The sequence below is a fragment of the Neoarius graeffei genome, chromosome 2 (assembly GCF_027579695.1).
Source record: "Neoarius graeffei isolate fNeoGra1 chromosome 2, fNeoGra1.pri, whole genome shotgun sequence".
Taxonomy (NCBI): Eukaryota; Metazoa; Chordata; class Actinopteri; order Siluriformes; family Ariidae; genus Neoarius; species Neoarius graeffei.
Window position 1 is genome coordinate 61,449,017 of NC_083570.1, and position 22,905 is coordinate 61,471,921.

Here is a 22,905-nt window from a genome sequence, read left to right on the forward strand (position 1 = left end):
GCCATGCTAACAGCGCCCAGGGAGCAGTTGGGAGTTCGGTGGCTTGCTCAAGGCCATCCCATATTAACCTAACCACATGTCTTTAAACTGTGGGGGAAACCGGAGCACCCAGAGAAAACCCACGGTGAGAACATGCAAACTCTACACAGAAAGGCCCTCGCCGGCTTCGAACCCAGAATCTTCTTGCTGTGAGGCGACAGCACTAACCACTACACCACCGTGCCGTCCCACGGTGTGCTACTACTACTAGAAAATGCAACACATAGTGGGATATCAAACGTATTGTTTGTGTTAACTTTGAGTTTAACTTTTATATGTTTATAAAAATTTGAATCCGTGAATGCTAGCTAGTAAGGCTTCATTATAATTACAGCTCAGAAGGGCGGCACGGTGGTGTAGTGGTTAGCGCTGTCGCCTCACAGCAAGAAGGTCCGGGTTCGAGCCCCGTGGCCGGCGAGGGCCTTTCTGTGCGGAGTTTGCATGTTCTCCCTGTGTCTGCGTGGGTTTCCTCCGGGTGCTCCGGTTTCCCCCACAGTCCAAAGACATGCAGGTTAGGTTAACTGGTGGCTCTAAATTGACCGTAGGTGTGAATGTGAGTGTGAATGGTTGTCTGTGTCTATGTGTCAGCCCTGTGATGACCTGGCGACTTGTCCAGGGTGTACCCCGCCTTTCGCCCGTAGTCAGCTGGGATAGGCTCCAGCTTGCCTGCGACCCTGTAGAACAGGATAAAGCAGCTAGAGATAATGAGATGAGACAGCTCAGAAGGTTGTGTGTTCAAATCTCAGCACAACCAAACTGCTCTGGTTTTGTCCTTGAGCAAGACTCATAACATTCTGTTCTGGATGCTGATTTATTTTATCCTTTAATAATATTTACAGGTATGTGACTTGCAAAATGAAATGTACACCAGTTAGCAGACTGTAAATAATAACAGGACTGAGTGTGTAGGCAAACACAAGGGATCCCCTGACACGCCCTTCCGCACTGCACGAGCGCAGGGAGACGTTTAAGGGGCGGGGCGAGAGGTCAAAGACACACCCTCTCTTCAGTGGTGCGGGTAGTTGGCCACGCCCCTTTTGCTCTTGAAGAAACGCGACGGAGTGAAGGCAGAGCAGCGCGCGCGCGAGACCGCCAGCTGTGCTTGATTATTGATCTGAGTGAGGGTTTCATTCCTCCAGCCGCCACTGCAGCACAAACTCTACACAACTCTACACAAACTCATCACATTCCTCAGCCGGGTTCTCCGGAGTGAAGAGAACAGGAGCTGCTGGGAAATGATGGACTCGTGCTGCGGTTAAAGGTGGGTGAGCTTCTGCATTATTATTATTATTATTGACATATATAATACGACTGTAATCATATACTGTACTATTAAACTGGATTTTTCAAACTGTCAACTCATTTAAAGTTTTCATAGTTGTCCATAATTTTGTCATATATGTGTGTGTGTGTGTGTACGTGTACACACACACACACACACACACACACACACACATATATACATAGTGGTGGTTGAAAGTTTGTGAACCCTTTAGAATTTTCTCTATTTCTGCATAAATATGACCTAAAACATCATCAGATTTTCCTAAAAGTAGATAAAGAGAACCCAGTTACACAAATGAGACAAAAATATTATACTTGGTCATTTATTTATTGAGGAAAATGATCCAATATTACATATCTGTGAGTGGCAAAAGTATGTGAACCTTTGCTTTCAGTATCTGGTGTGACCCCCTTGTGCAGCAATAACTGCAACTAAACGTTTCCGGTAACTGTTGATCAGTCCTGCACACCGGCTTGGAGGAATTTTAGCCCGTTCCTCCGTACAGAACAGCTTCAACTCTGGGATGTTGGTGGGTTTCCTCACATGAACTGCTCGCTTCAGGTCCTTCCACAACATTTTGATTGGATTAAGGTCAGGACTTTGACTTGGCCATTCCAAAACATTAACTTTATTCTTCTTTAACCATTCTTTGGTAGAACGACTTGTGTGCTTAGGGTCGTTGTGTTGCTGCATGACCCACCTTCTCTTAAGATTCAGTTCATGGACAGATGTCCTGACATTTTCCTTTAGAATTCGCTGGTATAATTCAGAATTCATTGTTCCATCAATGATGGCAAGCCGTCCTGGCCCAGATGCAGCAAAACAGGCCCAAACCATGATACTACCACCACCATGTTTCACAGATGGGATAAGGTTCTTATGCTGGAATGCAGTGTTTTCCTTTCTCCAAACATAACGCTTCTCATTTAAACCAAAAAGTTCTATTTTGGTCTCATCCGTCCACAAAACATTTTTCCAATAGCCTTCTGGCTTGTCCACATGATCTTTAGCAAACTGCAGATGAGCAGCAATGTTCTTTTTGGAGAGCAGTGGCTTTCTCCTTGCAACCCTGCCATGCACACCATTGTTGTTCAGTGTTCTCCTGATGGTGGACTCATGAACATTAACATTAGCCAGTGTGAGAGAGGCCTTCAGTTGCTTAGAAGTTAGCCTGGGGTCCTTTGCGACCTCGCCGACTATTACACGCCTTGCTCTTGGAGTGATCTTTGTTGGTCCACCACTCCTGGGGAGGGTAACAATGGTCTTGAATTTCCTCCATTTGTACACAATCTGTCTGACTGTGGATTGGTGGAGTCCAAACTCTTTAGAGATGGTTTTGTAACCTTTTCCAGCCTGATGAGCATCAACAATGCTTTTTCTGAGCTCCTCAGAAATCTCCTTTGTTCGTGCCATGATACACTTCCACAAACATGTGTTGTGAAGATCAGACTTTGATAGATCCCTGTTCTTTAAATAAAACAGGGTGCCCACTCACACCTGATTGTCATCCCATTGATTGAAAACACCTGACTCTAATTTCACCTTCAAATGAACTGCTAATCCTAGAGGTTCACATACTTTTGCCACTCACAGTTATATAATATTGGATCATTTTCCTCAATAAATAAATGACCAAGTAGAATATTTTTGTCTCATTTGTTTAACTGGGTTCTCTTTATCTACTTTTAGGACTTGTGTGAAAATCTGATGATGTTTTAGGTCATATTTATGCAGAAATATAGAAAATTCTAAAGGGTTCACAAACTTTCAAGCACGATTGTGTGTGTGTGTGTAGAAAGAGAGAGTCAAGTCAAAAGCATTTTAGAGTTCCAAACAAAATTAAATATTACAGGGGAAAAAAAAGTTTGTATCTGAGCAGCATGTTCCATGAGATAGCTACCACTTTTCAGATTAAAAAAAGAAAACATGAAGGCTGCTGGGTTTTGGTGCGGAATTAAGTGTGACAAAGTGTCCAGAAGAACTGTAGCTGGTTCTGTAAGATGCTCAGTAAAACCTACAGCTCATTTCCTTATCAAACTGCACTCATTGTATAGTTACGCTACAATGACCTGCATAGCGCTTGTATCGTTTCTGCCTACTGCTAGCGGCCTGCAGTGGCTACTCATGCATCGCGTTTTAGTCTTTGCTTTCTATCTTATTGATTCCCGTGCTGATTTACCCAGTACACAAATACTGATGACGTAGTCAGTATTCTCAATAACCTCGTGGTTCTCGAATTTTCGCGATGTGACAACGGGAAGTGGAAAAAAATTGTTCATGAAGTAGACCCTCATCTTCCGACTTCTGCTGCCATCAATAGTGAGTAGGTTGTATTTTCTAAACATATAGAAGTGATAGCTTAAGTATTTTTCTTGATTACTGCCAAGTTTCATCGTAATCAAAAGACTAGCACATAGTTTTCTAATGTTAGCCAAACCAATGTGTCCAAGTACTGCCGGCGGACGGACAAAAATTAAGCAAGTTATGGTCATTTACAGGTAGATGTTGTTGATATCGGTCGCAGTTCTTCTATTTTAGTGTGTAATTAAGGGCTGAAAATCCCCTCGATTTTTCAGAATTAAAAAATTCACAACTTTCTTAATATTTGTCATAGATAGTTGGCTCATGCATCATTTTAAAGGTCTTTTCTTGTGCTTTATAGTGTAGTAGAAATATATTCTTAATCTAATAACTTTTGATATTTATTGTCGCATGCCTACACTGTACCTGAGGCTACTATTTTTTTTTAAAGCAGTGTTGTCACACCAAATATTGACTTTGTTTCATTTATTATGGCTTACTGTTTACTGTTTCTAGTATTTTTTTTCTGTTGAAACATTTCATTTCATTATTTTTCAGCCATTTTTGGTCTCCAGCATTTCTTTACATGTGCCTAAGGCTTTTACAGTATTGTGTGGGAGTTTTGAACGTTAAAATACCTTCCTTTTTGTTTTAACACGTTATTCTACTTCTGAAACTACACTGTACAAACAATTTACTGTAAATGTTTGCAATACTTTACTGGCAGCAAGGTTTACGTTAACTATTTGTAAAGCATATTTACAGTAAAGTGCTGTAATAGCTTACGGAGTATAAAATAACGCATAATCGAGTGTATTTGTTCATTTGGCTGAGGCAGGATACCACTGAGCTGAAGGATAAAGGTCTTAGGGCCCGTTATAGCCCCTTTCATACATGAAACCTGTTAATGCATCAGATAAAACCAACACAGGATAGAAAACAAATTTTCATTTCCACCCAGTCTTCCAGTTCCTTGTTGTTTCGAATTAGCTGAGTCTCTTTACAGTATTCAGATTCTGTAGGTATCAGGAGTTCTGTACCAAGATCACTGCATCTTAATTTTATCACCGCCAGGAACATCGTGACTGGTGATGGCATGTTAATACTATGGTTTCGATTCCCCCCGGAGCCGTGGCAAAAGATTGTTGTTAGTGTTACTTGGTTGCCAGGGGACAGATTTATCTTCCAACTTTTCCGTTTTGCTCCCATTCCCACACAACACTATTACATCATAATAGCGATAAATAAATGGTTTTCAGTGCGAGTGTGAATGAGGTAAAGGCAGTTTGACGATACTGGGATTTGAGCATATGTCCTCCTGATCTGTAGCTTAAAGTCTTCACCACTGAGCAACCAAAACTAACCACAACTAGAAGAAGAAGGCGGCCTTTTTATGTATCCATCACAGTACAGTGAAAAACTCTTCTTCTCATATCCAGGTTTGTTCCGATGATAAGAATTACAGATCAGAAGGTCATGTGTTAAAATCCGAACTTTAACAAACTGCCATGACTGGGTCCTTGAGCAAGACCTTTTACTTTCAACTCAGCCATTTCCTGCATCAACTGTAAGCTGCTTAAAAAAATGCATCAGCCATTTGTGGCAATACTGCAAATTTTGTTCTGTTGCTTCATAGGGTTAGGAAGTGGTGTAATTATTTCGAAGCTAAGATTTTTATCAATGTATCTGTACAGTATATTCGGTGTGTAATGAATTCATTAGTGTATCTTAATGGCTCGATTAACCCACTGATTAGGTCCAATAAATCACAAACCAGAGTTTATTACTTCCAAAAGAGTCCTGTAACACACATTTGACCCCCAATCCACCCCCCCGCCAAAAAAAAACCCCCAAAACAAACCAAAAACCCTCTATAATCAGTCAGAGTATCATTCACTCTCACTTTTGTTCAGCAGGAACACAGTGAAATAGTGAGATAAGCCAAAATAGTCGTGCTGTTTTTCCACACTGTTGCAATCACATGCCTTTTTGGATGTAACCTGTTGCTCGAAATGCATTTCAAAAGCTCTTTTTTTGCTTTGGGTCTTTGAGAGTTGTTTTTAAAATAGCCTATTTAATCAAATTGAGAGTCTGAGGAAAGGGAATTTTGTCAGCTTACGTTGCAGTGAAACAAAGAGATCATCCATGGACATGAGAACAAGGGAGCCATTGAAGGTTCAGCTCTCTCAGGGTCTCTCTCGCTTTATTTTTATTTTTTTTCTTTCTTTTTACAGGAGGCCTCCAGGCACAATACCACAGTTTGCATGGGTCAGTGTCCCCACATTGCTGGATGTAATTGTTTTTAGACTTCCTGGGAATTAAACAGGGGCCTGGTAGCATTTTAACTGTTTTTTCTGAATGTGTTTGGGAAGGAGACAAGGGTTTAGTGTCGAATGCATGGGTTCTCTGACTTTTTGTAGCCAGAGATGCATTTTAGTGTAAAATAAGCTCCACACAACCCCTCAGCACAAATGTATTTCATGAAAATGATTTGTGCAATCACATTTTGTCTATTTATTAGAGCTATAAAGCTTTCTGTTCTGGAACTTTCCACCAAAATCCAATTTGACTTTATTTATAAGCCTCCTTATTTGTGAATTATTCAGGTTTGGATTAAACCTGTTGAATTCAATAAAAACAATCAAATGCTGAACCTATAAGAAGTCAATTATAAATATAATATATTTGATAGTGGCGGGATGTGATTTTCCTCCAGTGTAACAGAATTTGAGAAATTGTAGGCGTCTGGCTGTGCTACATGGCCCCCGCTTTCAGAACCTGTAATCTACAGTAAACAGACGTAGACAAGGCTGTATATGTATCTGAGTAGAGTATTCAGAGTGTTATGTGTGGATTATTATATGGTCTCGTATTTTGCATTTTTTTTTTTCAGTGAACCTGTCTACACAGTCTAACTCTGTTCTGTGGATCAAAATTGTGTGTGTGTGTGTGTGTGTGTGTGTGTGTGTGTGTGTGTGTGTGTGTGTGTGTGTTAGGAGACACTTTTGGTTCACCAGATTCAACTGTGGATCCTTATTTCACTTTCACATTTTGAAGTTAGACATTAATTACTAAAAGATAAATTTGTTTCTATGTACAAACCTTCTAAACCTTAACGTAAAAACTTCTTTTGCATGTTTAAATGTAAAGGAAATGATTCAAATAAAAAGTGAAGCTGGGCGGCACGGTGGTGTCATGGTTAGCGCTGTCACCTCACAGCAAGAAGGTCCGGGTTCGAGCCCCGTGGCCGGCGAGGGCCTTTCTGTGCGGAGTTTGCATGTTCTCCCCGTGTCCGCGTGGGTTTCCTCCGGGTGCTCCGGTTTCCCCCACAGTCCAAAGACATGCAGGTTAGGTTAACTGGTGACTCTAAATTGACCGTAGGTGTGAATGTGAGTGTGAATGGTTGTCTGTGTCTATGTGTCAGCCCTGTGATGACCTGGCGACTTGTCCAGGGTGTACCCCGCCTTTCGCCCGTAGTCAGCTGGGATAGGCTCCAGCTTGCCTGCGACCCTGTAGAACAGGATAAAGCGGCTAGAGATAATGAGATGAGATGAAAAAGTGAAGCTATACTACAAATATATATAGAAAAGTACTATAACTATATAGTAACTATTACATAGAACACAATATGCACGATAGCACTAGGGCTGGGCGATATGAGCAAAATCGTATTCTGTGAATTTAACGCCAATGTAAGTCACGTTTTCTTTTCCTCTTTTATTTGGAAGTGACATTGATGTGTATATAATGTTTGGACACCTTCTAATTCAGTGATTTTTCTTTATTTTTATTAATTAAGAGACACTTCATGCCTTAAAGTAATGATGGATGTCGTGTCTCTTTACTTACTTGAGCGGTTCTTGACATAATATGGATTACTACAGTTGTGGAATAGGGCCATTTACTGTATTTTTATTATTTGCTGTTTAGTGAACAACACATCTCACTGTGAATAAAGTTAAAGTAAGAGAGGCCACTAACATGTCGCACTGTACTTTGTTCATGTGTTTGCCGAATTGAGGAAAAGTACACAGCAGGGAAGCCACAGAAATTTCCTAAGCTTTACAGTACATTGCTTCATATGGCCTTCATCAACTTAACGAATGCTGTCTTCAGTTATTCTCTATAACAGTATTTCATCTCCGGCTGAACTGCATGTATACAGTATATCGTACTGGTTTTTCATTATTCCCCTACCTTTAACATGCAATTGTTGCTATTTTACATGGAGGTTTTGCTGATATGTTCGAAATATCCAAGCAACAATATCCTACAGTATCCTTAATGTGAACTGGATCGTCTTTTTTTTTTTTGTTCCACCGCCCACAGTAATGGATTCTTCAGACACCACTTTGATGTGACTGATTTATTTTCTCCTCCCGCTGTCCTTTTTATATGTTACACTTGAATCATCTCACAAGCTTGAATCTCACAAAGTACAAAACATGGCGAAGAACCACAACACAAACATTGCAATTGGCCAGCCATGTTTATTACTAAAAACTTTCAAACAAAAAATGATTAACCTTTAAAGATGTGATGCGAATCATTGGCACTTGTGCTAGTAAGATACTCGATCTTGCTTCAAAAAACTTATTGTGTCTGTGCTTCTTAGGTTTGCATTCCTGTTACTTTCCATACAGAAATGCAAAGAGCCACTCATTCTAATCTAATAAAATTCTGGCGCTGTAGATAATATACTGTATTACACACTGTGAGCCATGGATGGAAACTCTGAGGCTGAAACTACGCTTCCATTTATTGGGTTGGCAATAAGACAAAAATATCATATGATATTTTTTACAGTATACAATGTGTATCATAGGTTCCATCCATCCATCCATTATCCGTAACCGCTTATCCTGTGCAGGGTCGCGGGCGAGCTAGAGCCTATCCCAGCTGACTATTGGCGAAAGGCGGGGTACACCCTGGACAAATTGCCAGATCATCGCAGGGCTGGCACATAGAGACACGCAACCATTCACACCTACGGTCAATTTAGAGCCACCGGTTAGCCTAACCTGCATTACCCTAACGTGTAGGTTATCAAAATAAAAGGCCAGCAAAAGAGCAATGTTAATGTTTACAAAAATAAAAGTAGGATAAAACAAACATTAAATGTTTTATCACTTTCAAAGATTCAAAATGGCTGAAAATGTAAACGCACATCGTCCACTTCTTCCAGAGTTCGTGCCAAAGAGGACATATTATGAAAAGCTCACTTTTCAGTGCTTGTACACATGTGTTTGGGTATCTGGAGTGCCTACCAACCTACAAACTCTGAAATAAACAACCCGGTCGGTTTCTTTTGAGCTGCCTGTTTCAGAAAACTTGTGCTTTAACAAGTCGTTCAGATTTGGCTCTACTTTCGATGTCACAAGTGGAGTCTATTAGAATTACACCACCCTCTCATCCGAGTATCTCCACTCAGGGCTTGAGAACTGCTTTGTGGATGAATATTCATGAGGAAAGTGCTACCTGGCAGAAAAGGAGGGTGGGGTGAGCAGTGGCTCATTATCATTTAAAGGAACAGGCACTCAAATTAGCTCTTTTGAACAGGGCTGTTTAGACAGGGTGAGAATGGCGTTCTGGTGCTTTATCTTTGTGGGATTTTGACCAAAGCATGTCACAGACATTTCATTAAGACTTCAGGGCACTGTGTCACCTTGTGGAAAAGGATAATGCCACCTTTAAAAAAAACAAAACAAAACAACTGCCTGTAGTATTTCATAAGTGTACTGTAACAGTTTATCACAACATTATGACGTTATTGGTTCCATTAAGCTCTAACATGCTTATTTCAGCTAGAGACCAGGATTTCTGTTTTGGGTGTATTTTTTTTTTTTTAGTTAGATATGCAGTTCGATTCCACTTCAGCAATTTTGTTTTATTCTGTCAGTTTACGATGCTTCCTAATTATCCTGAAATAATAATCCATCACTTCTCCGTACATGAATAAGGTTGACCTAGTAGGTAGTTTTGCTCTGGTTGTGTACATGAAGGTTAATTATTTGGAATAAACGGCCTTTGGCTTAAGCTTAATTCATCCACCTCGTCCTATTAAGGTTTGTTTATATTAATAAACTAAGGTTAAGTAACTAAAAAACTAAGGTTGGTTATATTAATAAACAGTCCATTAATTCCCGTGAATAGATCAACATTCATGTTGAATGGGTACCATGGAAAAACCCACTGCTTTTAGTCTTGGCTTCTCTTGGTTTTCTAGGGGAGGCTGAGATGTGTAAAATGTTAAGTGTGGGGAAATGTTGACTTGTTTATATTTCTGGCTCTGCAAATGTTGAAAATGGCAATATTTAGGACAACTTGTCGAACAAACAAAAATGTACAAATTCAGACACAAGACTCTAATAAAAATCTATAATGCTGTTTAATGTTGCTTTTGTCCAGACATGAATCGATAAAGTTTTTCGCTCTTTAATGGAATATCCAACTTGTAATATATGTAAAGTGTATTCCACTCTTGTCGCACCTTGTTCTTACTGTGTCTCCAAGCGAGGCTCATGACATAAAAGCCCTTTGTATAGTAGCAATACTGTGTGTTCCAGCTCGTTCTCCGTCTCTGTCCTGATTCTAATCACATCTCCAAACATAGTGCCAGATCCTCTGAGTAGCTGCGTACTTTCCCTGGGGAGTCATTTGTTTGTCCACCCCCTGGATGTATTCAAGAGAAACGAGCGCTTTCCCTCAGTGCCACCCCTGTATTTGGGCAGCAGGAAGACAGTCCCAGTATTTACTGGGATATGTTGTGTAAAACAACTCAAAAAAGGAGGCTGTCTTTTCTGGTGAAGCAAAGATGAGCAGCATGTATTCTGCATATTGTTAAATACATATGATTTATTACGTATTCATTTCATGATTCTTCAGTTGTACCTGAGGTATGAGCTGCTTTAAGTGCTGTATTTTGGCAGGTAAATACATGTTCAGATACGCATGAGTGGACTGAGGTAGGAATTCTTTCTGCTTCCACACAGAGTAATGCTAGTTTAAAATCTTACTGCAAATCTGCAGTTACTGTGCAAAAGCCTGAGGCACATGTAAAGAAATGCTGGAGACCACAAATGGCTTAAAAACTAATGAAATGAAATGTTTCAACATTAGAATAATACTATAAACAGTAAGCAGTAAGCCATAATAAATGAAACAAAGTCAATATCTGGTGTGAGACGACCCTTTGCTTTAAAAATAAAAAAAATAAATAGTAGTCTCAGGTACAGTGAGTGCAGTTTGATGCGGGAATGAGCTGTAGGTTTTACTGAGCATCTTACAGAACCAGCCACAGTTCTTCTGGACACTTTGACCGTCACACTCGCGTCTTCATTTTGCACCAAAACCCAGCAGCCTTCATTATGCTTTCTTTTTTAATCGGAAAAGTGCTCTCTTATGGAATATTCTGCTCAGATACAAACTTTTTTTTCCCCCTGTAATATTTAATTTTGTGCTGGAAGACGAACGTTTGGACTCTAAAATGTTTTTGTTCTGACTCGATAATGTAGAAGTCATAAACTAGAAATCTATAATAAAGTTGGTATGAAAAAAGTAGGGAGCCTCAGACTTTTGCACAGTACTGCATTTCATGTATTTATCATATCATGTTGTGTGCTGTACATCAACAGTTTCTCCAACACAGGTCTTTAAAACTGTATTCTACTAAAATCACGAGAAGAATCGTGAACTTATTCTTTACCCTGTCTTAATTCTTCTGTTTAGTGAATACATATTTACTTTATATTTACTCATCTCATCTCATTATCTGTAGCCGCTTTATCCTGTTCTACAGGGTCGCAGGCAAGCTGGAGCCTATCCCAGCTGACTACGGGTGAAAGGCGGGGTACACCCTGGACAAGTCACCAGGTCATCACAGGGCTGACACATAGACACAGACAACCATTCACACTCACATTCACACCTACGCTCAATTTAGAGTCACCAGTTAACCTAACCTGCATGTCTTTGGACTGTGGGGGAAACCGGAGCACCCGGAGGAAACCCACGCGGACACGGGGAGAACATGCAAACTCCGCACAGAAAGGCCCTCGCCGGCCACGGGGCTCGAACCCGGACCTTCTTGCTGTGAGGCGACAGCGCTAACCACTACATCACCGTGCCGCCCATGTTTACTCATTTTATTATATTTTATTATTATACAGGGTGTTTCAAAAAATGTGATATTATTTGAGATGTAAATATCCCAGAAACTACATAGTCTAGGCAAATGAAACTGAACAGGCTTAATGTTGAGCAATATCAGATTTATTCCTCAAAATCTGAATGAGAAATTCAAAGGTATGTGGATTCCATGAATGATTTCATACGTTTTCAATCTGCGCGCCGCCTGACACACAGACAGCGTTCCTCTTTGAACTTGTTGTGCCGTGTCCAAATCTGCATTGCAGTTGGTGCATTTTTAGAGAATTCGCTCATAAATGCACGCTGTACAGTCTTGTTGGACTGTGTTCGAGCGTACTCTAGCACACAAAATGCCTTTTCTTTTCCAACGAATGGCATTTCTATACCTAAAAAGATAAAAACAAAAATTTTGACCTGTTTCTACACATGCTGTTTAAATTTGAGGTCAGTTGAATGAGAATTGGCAAAGTTATTAGATTGTGAAATGATATCACATTTTTTGAAAACACCCTGTATATTCTGTTACTGATTTTAATTTATTGTATGCTCCACCTACCTGCCCAGGGACTACTGGGGGAAAATAGCAACTTGCTAAAGCCTGGTACAATGCATCTCCCCTTGTTTTATACAAGATTAATATTTTATTGTGCACTGTCCCTGTTTAAATAAAATTAAAAAAATACAAATTACAATTGTTATATTGTGTGAATATATTGTGTGATTTTTGATTAGGCTTTACAGCAAACGATTTGGCTTTGTATCAGAGGTGGACAGTAACGAAGTACATTTACTTGAGTACTGTACTTAAGTACACTTTTTGAGTATCTGTACTTTTTGAGTATTTTTATTTTTGGAAACTTATGACTTTAACTTCACTACATTTGAAAGACTATCGTACTTTTCACTCCACTACATTTCTATCAAGGTCCTCATTACTCGTTACTATGAAGCAGCTTTGAAAGTGGGTGTTTTTTTAATTTTCTTTTCTAAAACGTGATTGGTTTTTTTGCAGGCGACACTGAGACAGATTATCAGTAATCACTAGAGTCACATCACGTCCATAGACTGTATAAAATCGAGTTCAATGATTTCTCAGCAGCATTATTTGAACACGATCAGTTGATGGCAGAATGGAAGGAAGCGGTTCTTCTGGGGAATGAACGCACCCATGGCCTTACCTAGAACCCATGCTTCAGTTTTCTGAAAGGATTAAAGATTAATTTCGTTTTCAATGTTTGCTTTGTTTGCCAAAAACGAACCACACCACGGCCTACAAAAACTCACCGTCCAACCTGCAGAAGCATATTGAGGTATATACTAGTAAACATTTTATTCTAAGAGAAAGCTTGCAGTGAAGTTGTCTGTGCTTTTAGAGCTAGCAATAACGTTGCAATAGCTATGCAGTCTGGTTAGTCAAATGACTTTCTATGGATTTTCCCAACAAGTTGCCGTAGCCTTGTCCACAGCTAACGTTAACACACAGTTAAATTGGAAACTGTTAGTTAGCATGTAAAAACGGAGTTACGCTAACATGAATAACGTTAACTTATCTGAAGTCCTTTCAGAAATGTTTTAGCATAATCTTGCCAAATAAACAGAACGTAGAAATCTTTCTTTTTTAGTAGCGTTAGCTACCCAATATGATTTTGAGTTTGAAAAGAGTTTGCTAGCATGTCAATGTCAGGTGGAGTTTCACTGACTAGCTAGCTTAACATTAAACCACCATGATGTGAATTTTGTGAATTCACATTTCTGTCTTTGGTAATAGTATTAGGTTTTGTAAGCGTTGTGGCAATAATACAACGATGCGTTGACAGAAAATGTACTTTTAATACTTAAGTATTTTTAAAAGCAAATATTTCAGTACTTTAACTTAAGTAAAAATTTGACTGGACAACTTTCACTTGTATCGGAGTCACATTTGACCAGTGGGATCTGTACTTTGACTTAAGTAATGAAGTCGGGTACTTTGTCCACCTCTGCTTTGTACTTCCATTTATCACACCTTGTCTGTCTGCTGCTTTTTCTCACATTCTCCCATCTATATTTGGAGTTCGTTATCAGCCTGTTCAGCAATTTGCACGCTGTCCACTCATCTCCATCCACATCGCCCCCTCTCGTTTTGTCTAGCGTTTATTTCGGGTCACACTGATGTAGCAGTGCATCAAGCATCTTGAATATAATTTCAGCCAGCAAGAACCAGCCTCCAGTAAATTGTCTATTGAAAATATGTTTGCTTGTTCAGCACTGCTTGCAGAACAAAATAGAAAACAAGTGGTTCTTCCATACAAAATCTGACTTTTCTTTATTGGAAATCATCACTCAGCCATTAAACTGCTTGATCACCAAGTTATACCTATTATATAAAAACAGGAAATTCGGCTCATACTGATTTAATGCGAACCGATCATGTGTCTTCACTGTCCTGTTTTTCTTTGTAATGAGCTCTCATGTGTTTTTCAGCTGACTATCATAAACACTGTTAGCAAGTTACAGTTGCTAATTAGCATTATATTAAAAAAAACCCTGCCCATTCAAGCAGTTCAGTGCTTTATTCAGATTGTTTACACATCTGTCAGGAGCAATGTCACTAATTCCACTTCAGATTCACCAGTCATACATTTTTCTGTCTTGGAAAAGTGCAAAACGTTTTTTGGACGAACGGTCAGTTTTTTGCTAATAGTTAAGTATATGGTTGTGCTGGGAGCTTGCTGGCTTCTGCTGTGTTTTTCTTTCTGAACAGACTGAGAAGGGGTGTTGGGCAGTGTCTATAAAAAGACTGACAGGAGGCCCATGTAAACACAGACAAGCAGTAAAAAAAAAAAAAAAGCCTGGACTGCAGTATCCCAATCGGGATTTCTCAGCCACATGATACACTTACGCTGAGGCCTTACAGCTTAAATAAACGTGCTGATAGCCTAAATAATTTTTTAATCGTGTTATATAGTACATATTTTCCAGGTTATTTTTACTAGTAAGAAATAAAGAATGATTATTGCACCTTTAAAGGTCCCATGGCATGAAATTTTCACTTTCTGAGGTTTTTTAACGTTAAAATGAGTTCCTCTGACCTTCTTAAGTCACCCCAGTGGCTAGAAATTTCATAATGTGTAAACCAAACTATGCCCAACATTTGAGAATGGCGCGTCAAAACGGTGCGTTGATAAACTCTTCCCTTTACTACGTCAGCAAGGGAGATGATCCCCACGCCCCCCCTCTGGATTCCCACCCACTGTATGGATTGCCCGCCCAGCTCAAAAGTTGCCACCAAACATGGAAGTTGCACTGTACATGGATGTGACAACACAGAAAGGAGTCTGTTTTTACTGCCGACGGGAGAGCCCCTGAAGACGCAGTGGCTTAATTTTATTTACTCCAATAATACGCTGTCGAGTCTACCTAAGACGGTGTATGTTTGTCAGAAGCATTTTCCTGATGAATGTTTCCACAACTTGGGACAGTACAGGGCAGGTTTTGCACATCAACTGTCACTGAAGCCTGGGTCCGTACCAAGCATCCCTGCCGCATCAGCCACAAACACCGAACAAGTAAGTGTATAACTGTTAAGTCGTTTTGCCATGTTTTAAAATCGGTGCCACGTTAGCCTTGCAATGGCTACATTAGCTGTGCAGCTAACCGCTTCCTGCAGTTAGCCAGGTACTCTGCGCTACAAAACCAAAAAGCATGCAGCATGCTCTGTTATAATAGCCAATCAAAACAGTTTTACAAAGACACCCACATTCTTTTTTTTAAGTCACTCGTTCATTTTATTTGTTTGTTTGTTCAGTAAAAACCCAAACATTTGTTGAATTTATTTTATTTCCTCGCGTCGCACCTTAATGATGTCAGCGCGCGGTATTTTTCCCTTCGCGGTTTGTTCCTTCTCTCTCGCCATAGTAAGACACCCACATCCGCTTGTTCTGACCCACTGGAGGTAGCGTCACAGTGCTGTTAGCCAATCAGAGGTAATACGTTTACATGTCATGAATATTAATGATAAGACCCGCCCCCACCCTCTACCCTTCCCCGCCTCCTGCTTCTCATTAGCAAAACGACGCACTGGGAAAAGGGCTGAAATGGGGCTTTCTCCCAGGAGGCTATATCTACGTGCCGAGGGTTCATTTCGAGAAAGGCTGCGGATATAACATCTGGAAACCTCCACGAGCCCGTTTAAAGCATCAACAAACCACCATGCCATGGGTCCTTTAAACACCTCTTAATGAAGGGATTAGTTCACGTTTTTATAACTTTGACCTTTCACCTTATTGACTTGGTGATTTATACCTAGAGACTATTGAATGAATATATGTCATATGGTTATTATATACTTTTATGAATTCCCTCAGGCGAAGGATGATGGCGGAACAGATGGATCAGAGCGATGATGTGGGCCTCGTGATCCTGCCAGAGACCAGTGACCCTCAAAAAGAGGATGAGCCACACTGTCCCCAGCATTTCAGACAAGGCATCATGTGAGGAAAAAAACCCCACACACACATGCCATCACTCACTCTAACACCAATTCTCCTTTTAGTCAGAGTTTCATGGTTTGGAATTTTCTAGAAGGATGTGGTACATCTCTGTTAGCCATGTCAGAAATGAAATCATACCTTCTGTCTGCTACAGGTCTGAGCCTGTACCACACTAACTGGTTCTTCCAAGTAAAATCCCAAGTGTTAAGCACCTACAATGTCTGATAAACATCTAAATGAAGGTTTTAAAATCCAGACACAAATGTATACTGTATATATCGTGGGGTTTTGTTGGGCGTATACATTCAGCCTTATAGGTTTTGTCATAAATCCCATTGTATTGTCCGTCAAAGGACAATATTGGTCGAGTTTTCAGGGCGTTGGTATTACCATGAAGCTTCACTTAGGACAATGGCTGACTGGTGATCAGCCCCAGACTCCATGTGAACACTCTCGTAGGCGATCTACAATCCAAGGGTTTGTTTTGCAGCTAAAAAACAAACCATTACCATAGCAAACCATCTTAGTTTAGTCATAAAAAGGGGGCGTGGCATTGAGAGAATACTTGAGTTTAAACTGACACAGGTCGATGTATTAAAAAGATGAATAATACCCTGTGGACCTAGAATAATCCCTAGGTACTTGAATCACATGCTGTATTGCCTGCTGCCTCGTGCCTGTGAAGCAGAATGAGCTGGAAAAATACCGCACGCTAATGTTTACACTTGGGTACGGACACAGCTTGTCTGCCGTGTTTTTACGCTCTCTTTTCTGGTGCGTTTTGCCTCTGACAATGTCAGATACTTCCTTAAAATCATTGTCATTTGTCTCGATTTAGGAGTCTTTCTTCGATCTGGGCGATCCACCATGTTTGCTGTGGTTCCGTGGTCACGACCTCTGACCTGTGCATGACCTCATGTGACTTTTCCATACTGGTTTTGTAAACAGACTAACACGTGGTTAGGACGCCCCGCATTAGGAAATAAAATGTATTGAAACAAGATGATGCATACCAGCTATGGGGATGGGTATCAGCTCAAACAATTCGGAAAGGGGAGTGGATTAAATGATTCCTGAACCAGCACATCGACCTATGTCACTTTAAAGGATCACTTTCTGCTGTTTTCTTATGAAAACCTATAATGTGGCTATAAACTTTACTCAGATGTTTATGAGCTCTTTGTGTGTGTGTGTGTGTGTGTGTGTATACAGGTCCTTCTCAAAAAATTAGCATATTGTGATAAAGTTCAATATTTTCCATCAGTTATTTAAGAAAGTGAAAATGTTATATATTATAGACTCATTACACATAAACTAAAATGTTTCAAGCATTTTTCTATTTTAATTTTAATCAGTATGGCATACAGTACAAAAACATAAAAAAAAACATCTCAAAATATTAGAATATTTCATTTCGAGTTTGAGTAAAACAGTATGAACACAGTGTATCTCTCGGTCTAGTTCAGTACACACAACCACAATCATGGGGAAGACTGCTGACTTGACTGTTGTCCAGAAGATGATCACTGATGCCCTCCACAAGGAGGGTAAGCCACAAAAGGTCATTGCTGAAAAGGGTGGCTGGAAAAGGTGCACAAGCTAAAGGGATGGCCGCAGTCTTGAGAGGATTGTCAAGAAAAGTTGATTCAAGAACTTGGGAGAGCTTCACAAGGAGTGGACTGAGGCTGGTTTCAGTGTATCAAGACCCATCACGAACAGACATCTTCAAGAAAGGGGATACAACTTTCACATTCCTAATATCAAGCTACTCCTGAGCCAGAGACAATGTCAGAAGTGTCTTATCTGGGCTAAGGAGAGAAAGAAACGGACTGTTGCTCAGTGGTCCAAAGTCCTCTTTTCAGATGAAAGTACATTTTGCATTTACTTTGGAAATCACGGTTCTAGAGTCTGGAGGAAGAGTGGAGAGCCACAGAATCCAAGGTGTTTGAAGCCCAGTGTGAAGTTTCCACAGTCTGTGATGATTTGGGGTGCCATGTCATCTGCTGGTGTTAGTCCACTGTGTTTTATCAAAGGCAGGGTCAATGCAGCTAGCTATCAGGAGATTTTGGAGCACTTCATGCTTCCATCTGCTGAAAAGCTTTATGGAGATGAAGATTTCATTTTTCAGCACGACCTGGCACCTGCTCACAGTGCCAAAACCACTGGTAAATGGTTTACTGACCATGGTATTACTGTGCTCAATTGGCCTGCCAACTCTCCTGACCTCAACCCCATAGAGAATCTGTGGGGTATTGTGAAGAGGAAGTTGAGAGACACCAGACCCAACACTGTGGATGAGCTTAAGGCCGCTATCGAAGCATCCTGGGCCTCCATAACACCTCAGCAGTGCCACAGGCTGACCGCCTCCATGCCACGTCGCATTGAAGCAGTCATTTCTGCCAAAGGATTCCCAACCAAGTATTGACTGCATAACTGAACATAATTATTTGAAGGTTAACTTTTTTTTTGTATTAAAAACACTTTTTTTTATTGGTCAGATGAAATATGCTAATTTTTTGAGATAGGGATTTTTGGTTTTCCTTTACTTTTTTGCCAAAATCATCAATATTAAAACAATAAAAGGCTTGAACTACTTCAGTTGTGTGTAATGAATCTAAAATATATTAAAGTCTAATGTTTATGAGTACATTACAGAAAATAATGAACTTTATCACAATATGCTAATTTTTTGAGAAGGACCTGTGTGTGTATATATATATATATATATACATATATATATATATATATACATATATATAATAAGAGAGAGAGAGAGAGAGAGCAAACAAGCAGCGGCTACAGTTATCGACACCTTTTTCAGATTTACCAATAAAAAAACTATTTTAGTGAGTTTCAGTTACAACAGTTATTATTGGTTAATTAATCAATCAACAGACCCCCCTCGCCCTTTGATTTTGTTGTCTGATGACAGCTCGTTACCTGAGATGGAATCTTTTTTAGCACGATCAGCAATCTGAGGAAAACCCGGACATTCTCATCGCAAGTGAGCATGGTGGAAAGATCATGGACATGTTTTTACTTATCAAATTCACAGATATTTCATGATCTGCTTGTCGAAACCTACTTTGTTTCTTACTCTTTCATTTGACAATCGTCGTTTTGGATCTAAATGCGTGTTTGAGAAGTCATGTGAGGTGTCGATAATAGTGATCACTTTCACCGGTGTCCACCATTATCGACACCCTGTGGAATTAAGTGACATTTACAGCTGTTACGGATCGATCTTTGTGTAACATTGTTGAAGTAGATGAAGTACTTTAAAAAAAATAAAAGTGCTGTGATTTATAAAAAATTTTTTTCTGATTCATAACAGAATGGAATGATTATAGAGTATTTGGAATCCTATTGCAATAAATAGAATTAGAGCAGAATTACATTTCTAGCATGTAAAAAATTACATGCTTGAAATATTCAGATTCTTCTATTCCATTCAGATTTTTTTTTTTTTACAGTTTGTTGTAAATATCTACCATATATTACACTATCAGTAGACATTTTATATTTTGGATCGAGGAATGACATGCGACCTTTGACCTGGATTTTCATGCGGTTACAATGTCAATTGGCTGTTGAGATTTATTGGTAAACTACAAAACTAGAAATTAATACAAACAACAACGAATAATTAACAAAATGTGATCTACAAAAATACTTAGAAAGTGGAACAAAAAGAATTTCTGGCACAGGTTAAACATTATCAGTTCATTTATTTACAAACATTAGAATTACTTCCTCATTTACGTAAGCACCGACATCGATATATTTATATAAAATATATTTTGCACTAAATATAAGTCTATGTAAAACAAATTTAAAATAAAAACTATGTTTTGTTAACTTAATACGACATACTGATTATTTTTTTTTATAAATAATCATCTGCATGTTGATAATTGTGGAACGGTGTCACGTGATCTGATATGCTAAGTAATCGAGAATCAACTCCCCCCCCCCCCCCCCCCCCCCAGTGGAAGTTTGAGTAATTATTCATGCACAATTTACATATTGAAAGTCTTTTCTACTTTTGCAACGGCCAAAAGATCATTAAAGTGTCGATAATTATAGCAGCTGAGATTTATTTATTTATTTATTTATTTATTTAAGTCAGGTTTCATAACTTTAGTTTCAGGCCCTGGTCACACTTCAGCTTGCAATAGGTTTGTGAATACTTGGCGATGAAAAATTGGTAGCATCACCACCAATCGTGTGATGCATGGTGAATGTTCTCCGAGCTTCGCGAGCTATTTTTTGGTGTGTCTCCACTTCATGAGTGGCCAGAAATGTCACCAAAAAAATTTCAATGCATGCATTTAAATTTGGTGCCGATGTGTTCATCGACAAACTCCGCGACAAATACTTGCAGATGGGTTTGGGAATACTTCCTGAAGCTCGTGGAACCTTCACCGAGCCTCTGGAGGTGTATTTGTCTCAAATCCATATCCCCGATGCTCGTGGGAGCCTCTTCGACACAGTGGCGAGGCACAGCCTAACCTTCACTTGGACTTAAAAAGTGTATTCACATTCGGGGATTCTTCGTCATCGAGGTTTGTAATTGGTTGAGTGAAGGGTTCATGAATATTTGGAAAATGTTTGGCTACGGTTAGATGATGCATTTGTGATCGTTGCTGATTGGTTGGCGCTGATGTCACCCATTGTTGAAATCTATTGAGCAAGGCATCGGCGATCATTTTCCTGCCAGATGCTGATATGTACAAAACCCTCAAGCATGCCTCCTAGGAAGAATGCCCAGTCACCTCAAAAGAAAGGGGCCAAGTGTTCGCCTGCTGTGTGACCACAACTTTTAGCTCACCTGTATGAAGTACACATTGCCATGCATCGCCACCAAAACGTCTCGTTTTCATCGATAACTCATCGCAAAGCATCGCCCGCTGCAGTGTAACCATAACCTTTGTAGCGCAGAAGCGAGAATCACCTTCCCTGAATGAATGTAGAACTTTTACTGGTAACTAATGTCTCCAGGCAGGTTTCCATTGCAATTTTGCACAAAATGGAAGCAATTAAAAAAAAAAAGTCTGTTGGGTGATGTTATACAGTTAAAGCTGGGTTTTCTCCTCTTGCAACAGTCCAAACACAAAACACGCCATGTTTTTGACTGACTCTTCATATTATGTCGTGACTTTCATGCAAAAAATGTTTCCATTTCAATTTTCAAAAATCCTGCTTTATTGGATCGTCTGAAAAACCACCTCATGCAAGCGTAGAAGCGTTTTTGCAGTATTTGAGGGTTTTTTTTCATTAACATTATTTCCATTACTCGTTTTTTTAGTTCGCAAAATCAAATTGCAAATAACGTAGGTTAATGGAAACCTGCCTTCTGTTTATAAAAAAGTCTCTAAAGCTAGCAAAAATGTTCAGTTCAGTCCAATTGTGTTGTCACAACTAACCAATTATACCTTACCTTACCCCTCGCCCTTGGGCGAGACTCTAAGCACAACTTTGCGCCAACAGTCTCTATCCGCCATCAAGGTCAGAAGGAGCTTCCTTGCTTATACCAGTGTCACGTGCTATTATGTCTGAGTACATCAGCTTCCTGCTGGTAGACGCTTTCCACAGAAGGAGATCAGATACTAATTCATCCTTCGCACGATAGCAGTGTCCAGCGAATCTTGTACGACATTCAATTAGTCGTAGGCTCACCTTTGGGATTTTCCCGTAAATTTGTTCCAGAGTTGGATGTGACTGCCATGGGAGAGTCTGTACCCTCCTCAGCAGGTTAGTATAGCAGCCATCCAGACGTCTGGAACCAATTATAAATTGCAGGCCGATAAAACACAGCACCGCCTCTCATGACGATTTTTGTTTGATTACATAGTGAAACATTAGAATTGAACCCTAACCTTAGTCCTGTCCTGGAGCATTGTCATGTGTAGCCTGTGTGTTTTTGAATGAAAATTTATTGGGATTTAGGCCCAATTCTAATTTCTACCCCTCCCCCTTCCCCTCCGCCTTCCCCTTGGCCCTTCCCCTTGAAACTGAGCTACAAGGGATAGGGCTTGAAATTCAACCCTTACGTATTGGGATAGCCCTTCAACGATCGCATACGTCATCGCGTACCTCCGTCAGCGTTTACGTTAGCAAAACGCAACCAAATGCGTCATTGGCTGCGACCAGCCGCTACAGTCAGAGCCAGAGGCAGAACCAGAGATCTCTGCTGGCAGGGTGTGATTTGTTAACTAACACCACTGAATGGGATATCTTTGGCGCTTCGTGCACCACATCCGACAGAATGAGGTGTCAGAACACTCATGTAAACAATAAAAGCGAGAATAACAGAACAAAACGTACGCAGTAAAGCAACCGAAAACAATACTCACTCCCAAAGCTTTTTAGCAGCAGCTTGGATTTCAGAAATCGCTGCTCATTCTCAGCTCGAAAGCGAATCAAGCGGCGTGTTTCCTTTGGATAACAACTTTAAAACACGTAAATAATAGAGAAAATACATTTATGACAATCTTTCGCTGCGGGAATCGCCATCTTTCTGAAATCCGCATGAAATCTCGCTGAAATCCGCATGGCATTGTGGAAAATCACTCAAACCCCTTCGTTCGGAGTCAGCTCCAGGAAAATCTCCGTTTGGAGGGGTACAGAAGCCCTACCCCTTCCCCTACCCCTCCGCGT

The 22,905-nt window shown here is 40.1% G+C and overlaps 1 protein-coding gene across 3 annotated transcripts in view; it reads left to right on the plus strand.

Moving 5' to 3' along the window:
* The first annotated feature begins 1,080 nt into the window (after nucleotides 1–1,080).
* The window catches only part of LOC132881755 (GRAM domain-containing protein 2A), an 81,090-nt gene continuing 59,265 nt past the window's right edge, over nucleotides 1,081–22,905 (plus strand). For all 3 annotated transcript variants that reach the window (XM_060914597.1, XM_060914599.1, XM_060914598.1), the window contains exons 1-2: nucleotides 1,081–1,300; nucleotides 16,120–16,245. In XM_060914597.1, the coding sequence (XP_060770580.1) occupies nucleotides 16,127–16,245 (119 nt within the window). In that variant the 5' untranslated portion in view covers nucleotides 1,081–1,300; nucleotides 16,120–16,126. The remainder of the gene's footprint in view (nucleotides 1,301–16,119; nucleotides 16,246–22,905) is intronic.